The sequence below is a fragment of the Bidens hawaiensis genome, unplaced genomic scaffold (assembly GCF_021521415.1).
Source record: "Bidens hawaiensis isolate Kalapana, Puna unplaced genomic scaffold, B.hawaiensis_p1.1 tig00000760_1, whole genome shotgun sequence".
Lineage (NCBI taxonomy): Eukaryota > Viridiplantae > Streptophyta > Magnoliopsida > Asterales > Asteraceae > Bidens > Bidens hawaiensis.
The window spans coordinates 936374-948707 of record NW_027491043.1 but is presented as its reverse complement, the minus strand read 5'-3'; the positions used below and the strand labels follow the sequence as shown (position 1 = coordinate 948707).

General features: G+C 32.4%; 1 protein-coding gene across 1 annotated transcript; it reads right to left on the bottom strand.

Moving 5' to 3' along the window:
• Positions 1 to 3668: 3668 nt before the first annotated feature.
• Positions 3669 to 4634, bottom strand: LOC143534532 (uncharacterized). The gene has a single exon (XM_077028998.1). It carries the CDS (start codon positions 4632 to 4634, stop codon positions 3669 to 3671), a length of 966 nt encoding a protein of 321 aa, XP_076885113.1.
• Positions 4635 to 12334: the final 7700 nt, after the last annotated feature.

Sequence of the window (12334 nt, the reverse complement as noted above, 5' to 3'; positions counted from 1 at the left end):
TTTTACATAAAAATGTTTTTTCTCCAATCTATTATTTTTAGGTTTGTGTATTTCATTTGTAATCTTAAGTTTTAATGTAACGTATTCAATTCTTAAACAATAAATATCTATTTTGGAATATGTTTAACATATTTGTATCTTTTTTTTACCGTACCATTGGCGTACTCGTATCTTGGATTTTTTATTTTTGTCATTTCCCTTACCTGCAATGTCTCCTTATCCTGGTCCCGTACCCGTTCATGTGCTACTTAGGTCATTACATAGATACGTAATGAATAATGAATAGATTAGTCCAAGTTTGGCAACGGGCCAGTTAATACAAAAATCCTATGTATAAGTTCAAGGGCGAACCTACTGGCCAGCTAGGGGTCGGTTGCAGCCCATGATTTATTTTTACGATACATCTATAAAATCACGATCGCAACCCAATAAATTTTGACACCTACAGGCTACCTTCATGGAATTTTGACAATTACCCGTAAGAAATTTTGGCGTTGACCCACAGAAAAATTAATTTATAAACTTCAAATTTTATAGATAATGTCGAACTATATTTAAGATTATTTTATGACAACAACTCGCCACTGTTTGAGTTTTACCAACACCTGAGTTTTACCGGAAAAACGTTGTTTTTTCTGTCTGTTCTGGGCGTTTAATAACTTCTTTTTCAAGTTTAGTTTCAGTACCCAATAAACGTAACCGATACCGACTAAATTCAATTCTCTTCATAAGTTGTACGTGTGCTGATTTTTGTGCGTTTACAGATTCATTGTTTTGTTTTGGTGTGGTGGATCCATACCGGCTTAACCGATACTGATCAAATTCGCGTGGTTACGCAGAACGTGACGGGTTTTGTTTCATAGTTATAAATAATAAGTAATTGGACCAATAAGTAAAGCCTGTTTAATTTTTTAAACAATTTAGCCCTAGTGAGCATTCTCAACAGGTTTTATATATTACTATGAGTAGATTCTCTATATTATACGGAGTAGTTGTGAGTGAAGAAGGTAGAGAAACTTTTGTTGATGAGTAAATTTGAAGAAACACTGTTCACATTCTATAATTTTTAAATACTTTTTGAAAGTGCTTATGAGTGTAGAAGAGAGAAAGTGTAATGATAATAAAAGTATAAAAACATATAATTTAATTGAAAATGAGAGAAAAATTTAGTGTTTTTTTTAGAATTATAAAGATAGAGATAGAAATCTTGTTAAGAATGTTCTAAAATAAAGTGACTCCAATTCCCCGTGGCTTGAATTCTGGCAATATCTACAATAAGTGTTTTTAACTCGAATTCTGATTATTTGCTATTTTGCTTAATATTTGGTTGAAAGTTTAATTAGGTTATTGATTAAATACTTAATCTTGTGATTATTTGACTGATAGATAAGTATTTTTTTGGATATTCACGTGTGTGTTTATTAATTCATAATCTTGTGTTTATTAACGAAAGCCAATTTGCTCTTTTCAGTTTTCGTCTGATAAACTAGGTGAAATAAAAGACAAGGCACTTCGAATAAAGTAAAAGCAGGTCTTCTTTTTTATCTTAATATGTTGATCTTTCGAGTACTTAAATGGAATTGTTAATTCTATAATAACAAAAAAGAATGCGAAAGAAATACTTAATTTAATCATTTAATCCTCCACTTGATATGTAATATAACATATAGTAATTATCTTTTTTAATTGGGAGAGACGGCCGTGTGAACAAAAGCGACATATTGCTAATCCATTGTACGTAGAGGTAGAGGTGCACAAAAAACCCGAACCTGGAACCGGACCCGTAAAAATGCCCAGAATCGGTTTTTTAATACCTGGGTTTTTGATACCCGAACCCGTACCCGACCCTACCCGTTGGGTACGGATAGGGTATGCATTTCAGTACCAAAACCCGTACCCGGAACCGGACCCGGTTTATACCCGGTAATACTCGAAAACCGGAACCGGTTCCATACCCGGAATCGGGTTTCTCCAATACCCGAAACCGAGTTTTTAAAATACCCGATTTATATCCGGAATTACCCGAAAATACCTAAAAAATACCTAAAGAAATACCCGAAAATACCCAAAAAATACCCCTAAAAAGTGCAACCTCTTAAAAAATCCAATCTATACCCGGAAAAAAGCCCCAAAAAACAAGAAAAAAACCTGAAAATAAGGTTTATTCAATACCCGGAAATAGGGTATTGAAATACCCGATTTTAGAATACACGGTTCTATACCCGACCCGAACCGGATGCATAGGGTATGGTTTTTAGAGACAATACCCGGACCCGAACCCGACCCGGTTATTGCCAATACCCGATTTTCTAATACCCGATCATACCCGAATCCGATTTCATACCCGAACCGGGGTATTTGAAAAATCCGATTTGTGCACCTCTACGTAGAGGTGGCAATATGAGTGGATTGGGTTAGATTTGGGTGAGGGGTTAGAATTGGTTTGGGACAGGATGGGTATTGGCCAGAATGAATTTTTTAAATAGAGGGTTAGGATGGGTATGGGTCAAGATGAGTAAAGTTAATCCATCTTGACCCAAGTAAAAGTTAAAATGCAAAGGGTTTCAAAAAGCCTTCAAAAAAATATTCAAAATATTTAATAAAAAATTAATAACTCAAAATATAAATCAAAAACACAAAAACTAAAATAACTAAAATGTCTCCCCGTCGTTCTTGTTCATAATAATAATAAAAAAAAATTCAGTTTCGTCTCGGTTCAAGTTCGGTTTTTTGGGTTCATTTTTGCATTTTTTTTGTTTCTGTATCTATTTGGTTTCAATGTTTTTAGTTTTTGTTTGGTTTCGATTTCTCGGTTTTATTCAGTTTAGGATGGTATGGGTCAAGATAGGTATAGACGTAAAGCTAACCCATCTTGAACTAAGTAAAAGTTAAAATACAAAGAGTTTCAAAAACCCCTCAAAAAAACATTCAAAAAATTAATAAAAAAATAATAATTCAAAATGTAAATCGAAAACACATGAAGTAAAATAACTAAAATGTTTTCCCCGTCTTCTTCGTTCATTAAATAAAAAAAAACTTCGTTTTTGTTTCGGTTTAGGTTCGGTTTTTTCAGTTTGTTTCCACTTCGGTTTTGCTTTTTTTCATTTCGGTCGGTTTCGGTATATGTTCGGTTTCAATGATTTGGTTTTGATTTCTCAGTTTCTATTCGGTTCAGTGGGTTTTGTTTGAAATAAAATTGGATAAAGTTTGTTTAGTCCATTCTAACCCATAAACAAACCCATTATAACCTATAACTAAAAGTCGCTTGCATTTTCTCAACTCATCTTGACATTGTTGCAAAATTCTTTTGATCAATTCTGACCCATCTCAATTTTAAAAGTTATCCAAATTGACCCAAACAACCTATTTGGGTTTGTTTTGCCACCCTTAATTGTACGAGTTATTCGTACCGAGGGTTCGAATCCCCCTTTTAATTATTATTAACGACCTAACAAACATAGAATGTATAGGTACTTCCTTTCTTTGTTACTTGCCGACCCCCTTGATTAAAACAGAAAAAAACATGGTTGAATTAGTTTGTGAAATTGCTTGGTCTGTTCACAACAAAATACAGATTTATTTCAGGAAAGCAGAGAAAATACCACAACCACATACTTAGATACATTATAAATACACACATTTATTTTGCAGGAAAGTTCAAAACAACCCTAAACTTCATCAATAGGTAGATAAAGGCTTTTAGCTGCTTTGTCTTCGCAAATCTCTTTCTGATCATGATAGAATATTGTAAATACCACAAGCACAAAGAGTTTCATGGCACATGACAGCCCGTTAGTCAAAACGATGGACATCACCATTCCTGACCACTTTTCCATCGTCCGGCTTACAATCTCATTTGTCACCCTATCAACAGCCAAATAAGTAACACCATAAAGCACCATAACCAGTGAAACTTTTACCTTCTCACCTTTCATCAGCTCTCTAGCTCTGTTAATCGCGTAAAAACCACCAGCGTCTTCTAAAACCGAAACTACCAAACTCATTATCCAAAGGGCGCTAATCGAAATCAATAAAACCACGATACCAACTCCGAAGAGCAAATATACTGCCCATGAATTAGTTACAACAGCGAAGACAGAGACCACCCCAACAGAAAAAATAAACATAAAGATTAAGCCCATAGTGAGTAAAGCCATGCAAACACTAGTGAGAATTGGCTTTTTCCAAGATTTTTTAATTTTCATGATCATTTCGGTCATGTTTAGGACTTTTGCGGTGTAAGCTTCGGACGAAGAAGAAACAGTGGCAACCAAGAAAAGTAAAGATATAATTGAAGACAAGACAAAGAAAACGAGTTCGACCAGGAGGATCTCACGAATATCGTTGAGGGCACCGCTATAATCAGTCTGATTCATATTGTTGCCAAGATCTTCAAACAGTTTCGGGTTTTTCGCAAGCTGGGACTCGAGATCTTTACCCACTGGCTTTAGTAAGTACATATGTGCAAACTGTAACTGTGAATATAAAATAAACACGAAAAGGAGAACATGAAACATCAGTTTCATGTTTCTTTTTAAGGTTTTGCATGACTCCCTGAGAAGTCCAAAGATCCCTAACCGAGGTTGGGGTTTGAGGTTGGGATTCCATTGTCTGAGGAGCAGCTCAGATTCCATGTTTGGTGGTTCAGTTTGGGTAATATTGGAGGTTTTATAGAAATACTTTTGGCCCCTTGTTTACGGTACTACTATTCAACCGTTGTCCGTTGAAGTGATCTTTTGTAAGTTTCTTGGAAAAGTCTAAAGATATGACGTGAAGACGCGGTTTCTACTTTCTAATAAACTTAAGCGTGGAAGAAAAATATAAAAAACTTTTAATGAGTGCGTTGATCTTGACTTCGTAAATTGACCTGAAATATCGCGATGTCTCTTTAAACGTCATTTAATTTACAACTAGTTCTTCTACCCGCCGCGTTGCGTCGGGGCAGCTAATAAAATTCTAGCGTTGAAACTTAAGCGTTGGTAAAACCCGAGCGTCAGTGACAGATTCAGAAATTTTTTTAGGTGGTGCACTATTTTTTGAGTCGGATGTAAAAAATTTCGGATCGGTTCGATAGTTTAGGCAAAGCTCATTAGATAATAAAAATACGATAAAACTAACAATCTAACAAATTAAAACTAACATTTAACAATTAACAAAATCAAGAACAATTAACAAACAACAAGAACCATTAACATTTAACAAATGAATCTAAAACCCTAAAATTGATATAAGGCTGAATTAAAAATAAGTTCTAAAAATTTGTAAGGTGCACAGAATCGAACCCGCGACTTCCGGTTTACAAAGCTTTGAACTACCAACTAGAACAACGCATGTGTTTTGTATTTAGGGTGCTTCCTTCCTAATTAAGGTGATTCACTCTAAATTTCTATATATCAATACACTATTATTTTGAAACTCGAGTGGTTCCGGAGAACCACCCATTTGTTAACTGGATTCGCCCCTGCCGAGCGTTACGATGATGAGTTGACGTGAATTCGGTTACTATCAGTTATGCTCTTAGGGTATAGACATTGTTGGTAAAGTTTGAGCGTTAAAGCCCAAAAAATTAATTCGTCAATTTAACTTATAAAAATATTAACATATAAAAAAACAAAATATTTAAAACGATGTTTATTTGGTCGGCAAACCCGGGCAGTGGAAAATACAAGCGTTGTCGGTCTCGGTCATTGTGGCCGCAATTCGACACGATTTCGGTCGGTTTTGATTACGCTTGTTACGATATTGGAGCCAAAAAATGAAAAAAAAATAATAAATATGAAGGTGAACTTTTGATGGTCAAGGGGCGTCGGACGGTAAACTTGGGCGGTGGTAAAACCCAAGCGTTGTCGTTCACAGGCGTTAAAGAGGCGTGTCTACTCGAATTTGGTCGGTTTCCGCTAGCTTCGTTATGGTATCGAAACTAAAACAAAAAATATGACATTTAGTCGGTTTAAACTAAATAAAACAAAAAAATTACGAACTAATACGGTACCTCCAAGTGGCCCAGTAGGGCACTTGCGGCACCAAAGTTCTATTTTATATATAACTAGTGTTTTACCGGCGCGTTGCGCCAGGCAAACTCGGATGGTGGTAAAACTCAAGTATTGTCAATCCTGGGCATTGAATTTGTAAGTCGACGTGAATTCATGTGATTTCAGTTACGTGCGTTATGGGCGCAGCGTCGGTCGGTAAAACTCGGTCTTTGTAAAACCCGGGCGCGAGACAGTGAGTCTAAACAAATTTGGTTGGTTTCCGTCATGTTCGTTATGTTAGCATAACTAAAACAAAAAAAATAAAAAAAGATATACACAACACACAAAATTGAATTTAGCAAAAAAAAAAAAACCTTATGCCATTGCAAAGAATTGAACTTTGGTGGCAAAACAAACTAGACATAAGAACATCCTTACTAAAACAACATTCTAGAAGTCCAAGTTTTTTTTAAGTAGAAACTATCTTTTATTTACCAAAATAAAAGTTTATCAAAATAGAAACTTTGTGGCACCAAACTTCTCTTTTATACTATAACTAGTTTTAGAGCCCGTGTTACACACGGGATAATTCAAATTATAAATTAAAGGAAAACAAATAATTACATAACGTATAAGAAAAAAAATGTATTACATCTATGCTTGTATCTATAAAATGTGTACATAAATTTATTTTATTTATATCACAAAATATTTTTTATAAATGAGCTTAATAAAAAAAATGTCCGTGCAAAATCGTACCCGAGAATGCTTCTTTCTATTGAAAAATTCATTCTCGGTATCATATATGTATAATTGAAAGAATTTTGGTTATCAACCAATTTTGAAAATAAGACTTTTCATACGATAGCAGGTCTAACCATTCAGCCTAAATACAAAAGAAGCGTTACCTTTATTGATATATTTCTCAATTTATCACCCATCAAAGGAAAGTAGGATATTAAATTGTAGCAATGGATGTTCTTCAAGAACTATGTTTTTCTTAGCTACACCATAAAAAAGATTTTGATAAGTTTCAGAGGGCTTCTCGATTTTGTCATAATGACAACATAAAAAATAATATGTTAACCCATTCAATTTTGTGAATATTTTGTTTTATTTGAGCATAGTTCTGCATGACATGATTCCCATACAACGTTCTGATCACCATTGAAAGAAAAATTAATGTTGACATAAATATTTCAAATTTGATAAAAGTTAGAAGAATTGATAAGCATGGGGGTGGCATATCGAAAGTGTTTGCAATCTTTTCTTAAATTTTAATAGTTGGGGGAAAAATAATCAATTTGCCAAATCCCGAACCTTTTGATTATTTCAAAAAATGCCCTTAAAATTAAACTTGAAACCCGAATCATGTTTAAAATTCTAACTTTCATACTTTTGGCATTTTAAAGTCAACACTTTGAACCCATAACAAATTTGACGATAAATCTATTTTGCATTCTCAAACTTTTAAAAAAACTCAAAATTTTCATTTTTGACCCGTAACAAATTTTGACCTAAATGTAGTTAACTTGTATCAAACAATCTATTTACCAACTTTTGACCCATAAAATCAAATTTAACTTCCATAAAAAACCCGAAACAATTTTCATTTGAGAAACATGATTTGTTGTTGATTTTTGGAATTCACAAAGTATTTTGAAATATATAGTAAAATAGTATGTTAATATTTATATTTATAAAAATATATAGATATTATATAAATATAGTGTAAAAGGAAAGTGAATAATTATTGATTTATTACACATATTAAGATATATTAGTTTTTGAGGGAAAAAATTATAAGAATTAACCAAAACATGACAAGTGTCTCCATTTATTTTAATTTATTAGAATAGGTAGATATATAATTGTAATAGTAATAGTAATAACGGGAGGTTTGGTAATTAAGAGTCAAAGTTATTCTAGAAAGGGAAAAGGACAAAAAAAGTATTGTTAAAGGAAAAAAAATTCCTGTGTCTTTTTGTTTATATTTGTGTTTTGTGTTTATTTTTGTTATTGATTATGTGTTTTTTTCCTTGACATTGTGTCTTTTCTACTTAATATTGTGTTATATTACTTAAAACCATGTTATATTTTGTTCGACATTGTGTTATATTTTGCGATATATTACGTCTTTTTTTAGTTATAATTGTGTTTTTTGTTCATTTTCGTCATTGCGTCTTTTTTTCGGCATTGTGTCTTTTCGGTTTTTTTTAACGGGAATGACGGTGAAAATATTTTAGTTTTTTAAACTTATTCGAATTCTATTTATATTTTGATTTATGACTTTTTTATTATTATTTTTTGAATTTTTTTAGGGGTTATTTATTTGGTTGCAAATCCTTCTCACATTTTTCATTTTTGTATCCCTTTGTATTTTAACTTTTCCCTGATAATTAATGTATTTACTAACATTATAGAATTAGCTTTAGAACCCGTTACACGGGATGCTTAAAAATGCAATTAAACTATAGAAATTCAATGATTAATTTAAAAAAAAAACTATATTTTATCAACTTAAATGTCTTATAAGTTCAAATTATATTTTCTAATGGAATATTCATACGAATACGTGGTGTATTCGTTCATAATGTATTCTCGCGTAATTTATTCATAATCATGATAGTGATCCACCTACTGATTCTATAAGTTGTAATTATATATTTTTTAATGAAATAGCGAATTCTAACAAAAGATAATAAGATGTTACATTATGAATGACATAAAAAACATCATATATAAAATTAGCATAAATAAAATGCGTTTTTGCATTACAGTTTCGAAAGAGATTGATGAAAACTCCATAGATTCATGGAGGTTGAATGAATATGTGAAAGTAAAATTGATATTCATTCATAATATTTTATTGACTTTATTATCATAAACCTATAAATATCGTTAATTGAATTTTACCACGTTTATCTCCAACACTCAAAAGTGTATATAATTTAATAAAAAAAATTAGATCTAGTTTCATTAAATATATAAATGTTTTGATTATATTAACATAAATACCCGCATATTTTTAATCCCAATAATTTAGGTAATTTGTTATTTGATTAAAGGATGAATTGATATGCTCTAATTACACTGACATAAATATGTTTTCATTATAATTTGAAAAATAATTTGGGTGGGAAATTTAGGCTATGAATAAATCTCTAAGGATCATTTCTACCTCCATCAGGTAAAGGAAAAGGGGGGGGGGGGTATAGGGATAGCTTTACTCCCAATCCCTATATCTAGTAGTGAAAACTCTCATCATACAACAATGGAGGAGGATTCGGATTCCTTTGATTCCAACGTCCCACTAGCTCATCTCATTCCGAATCAGCATATGCATGGAACTGGATCAAGTAAATCCAAGAAACCAACAAAGTCAAAGAAAATCCTCAGGGGCAGGAATATTTTAGTTATCCGATAAATCAGGATCCTTACTTTGCCCATCCTCAAAATGAACGCCGGAGCACAGATTGTGAAGGAATGTACATCAGAGACGATTCAACATTTTATGAAGTCGATGTTACAAGAATAGCCAAAGCAATGCTCAACGAAATGGAGATGGAAGAAAAGAAGGAGAAGGAAAAAGAAAACGGAAAAGAAAATGAAACAACTAGAAATACCAAAAAGGACAGCAAGATCAAGAAATTGATTGTCCGTTGGAAAAAGTAGATAATAAGAATTGTAGTAGTTGTAACAAGTGAAGTTATAATAATGTTATGCACTTTTGTAACTACAATATGATAAATAAAAGATATGTTTTGAATTCCCCGAATATAGAACTTATCTTTAAAATTTTATTGTAGTATATCAAGAGAAGAAAGTGCAAACTCTCAGAATAATCCTTCCAATAAAGTTGGAAGCGGAGAGAATGCTAACAATGAAAATTAGGAACTTCCCGTACAATATAAAGATGAAATCCAAAAAATGATACAAAAAGCTATCAAGGATAATTCTATCAATCAAAGCCACTCAAAATCTGATAAGGAAAATAAAAGTGAATCTAGAAAAGAAGAAGCTTATGATAGCTCTGCATCTGACAATAACTCAAGGGACAAACCTCGAAAGAAGTTGAAGCATCAAAAAGGATGCAATTTTAAGAATTTCTAAGCTTACAAACCAAAGGAATTTTATGGAGACAAGGATACTATAGCCGCTTTAAGATGGCTAGAGGAACAAGAAGCAATTGTCTACATTAGCAAATGTACAAATGAAGAAGCTATCCAGTATTCTTCGCAAATGTTCAAGGGAGAAACTCTTGAATGGTGGAATACCCTAATTTAGAATAAGGGACGAGAAATAATGTACAATTTAAGCTGGGAAGAATTCAAAGATCTTGTCATAAAGAAATATTGTCCACTCCACGAGATGGATCAGATTCAAACCAAGTTATGGATTCATAAAGTTGTTGGTACGAATCTCAGGGAATATAATACCAAGTTCCTAGAGCACTGCCGATTGGTACCACATAGGGTTACTCCAGAATATAATAAGATAATTCGTTATATATATGGATTACCAAGAGAGATAAGAGACTTCATAAGAATGTAAGATCCAATATGCCGCAAACAATTGAGTCTGCCATAGAAGTAGCCGGATACTTAATCAATAGTATGATAAGAAATCAAGAAGAAGAAAAGAAACAAGAAAAAGAAATCAAGAAATCGAAAGATTTCGAGAAGATAGAAAAAGAAGGAAATACTTCAAAATCCACTTGTAAAACTTGTGGAAGAAAACATTCTAGAAAATGTAGAATAGAAGGCACAGATAAGTGTGCATACTGTAATAGAGAAGGACATACAATGCAAGAATGCAGGAAGAAACAAGAAGTATGTTTTATATGTGGAGAAACGAGCCATTTCAAAACACATTGCCCGAAAAGAAAAGCTAATCAAGACTGACACTAATATCAGAAAAAAATCAGAAATATTTGATAATAATAAAAGACAAAAGCAAACAAATATAAAAAGGATGTCAGATAGACTAGTTAATTGCTGTACATTAAGTTGCAACTCGTTTTTAAACGAGAAGTTTTGTTAACCGAGAAAGGGTTTTTAATTCCCTAAGTTATAAATAAAAATATTAGCATACAGATCTTGTCAGTACACAAGAATGCTCATGATCAGTATCTCTAAAAGAAAAGACAATTGAGTGTCTGAATTTAGAGCTGATATTCAAATCCGATAATAGGTTGATCTGCTTTATCATCCTAATAGATTCATACAGTTGGATAGACTATCTCTATTAGGCCAAAGCGTGCCATATCAAAATACAAAATATATTTTCTCATAAAATGGCTATAAACTCTATTAAGGTTAGGTCAAACCTAAGAGTCTGCTGAACTGAATCAGACTAAAAGTCAGCTGATCAGACCAAGAGTCTGCTGAATTAAATTAAACATAAAAGTTTGTTGATCAAACCACGAGTCTGCTGCCATGAGTCTGCTAAACCAAAACAGACTTAAAGTCTGCTGATTAATCAAGAAACACCATCTAGATACTTATGCAAGCCTATTTCAAATATAGGTTAATAGCGTACTGAGGGAAAAGAAACTGAATATCACTAAGGAAGGATAAATTAAATGTCGAGGAATATCAAAATATACAAAAGCAGTATATCATTGGAAATAATCTCTGCTCGATCGCAAGATATTCAAGAAATACTGTTAATTAATGAAATATCAACAGGGATTGATCAGAAAGTCAAAGGAAAAGAGCTCGAGATATTCCAAGCGATATAATTGTATAGCATATCAAATATGATTGCTCAAAAGTACAAATGTCCTGTTAGAATATAAGGAAATAAGTAATCGGATCAAGAGATGGAATTGATTCGACATGATTGAATCCAGAAAGCAATATAGCTAACATTGGTAAATATTTAGAATACAAAAGGTAAGGTAAATAATTAAACACAACTGGCCATTGTGCTTAGCAATTTACAATTACTTATGATATTCTGAACTATTAACTAATTACATCATATAAGATGTAAAGTTAGCACAGATCTGAGAATTTTCAACCATTCTACATTGAGAGATAAATACAAGAATCAGATTAGATAGAATCTAATCACAGATTAACAAAGTAAAAGCATCCAAACCTAAGGCAAGCGAATCTCGAGGACGAGATTCATTTCAAGGTGGGGAGGATGTAACATTTAGGAAAAACCCATATTTATTTTGGACTAAAGTTGTCAACTTTGAAAGTTGAAGGATTAAAAATAATCTCAAAAACAAGTAATGGGAAAAATGAGATAAGAAAAAATAAAACATCTCATAAGAAAATCCATCCCACATGGAAAAATGGAAGAAAATGGAAGCATTCCCTAGAGGTATAAATAAGGAATGAAACTTTTAT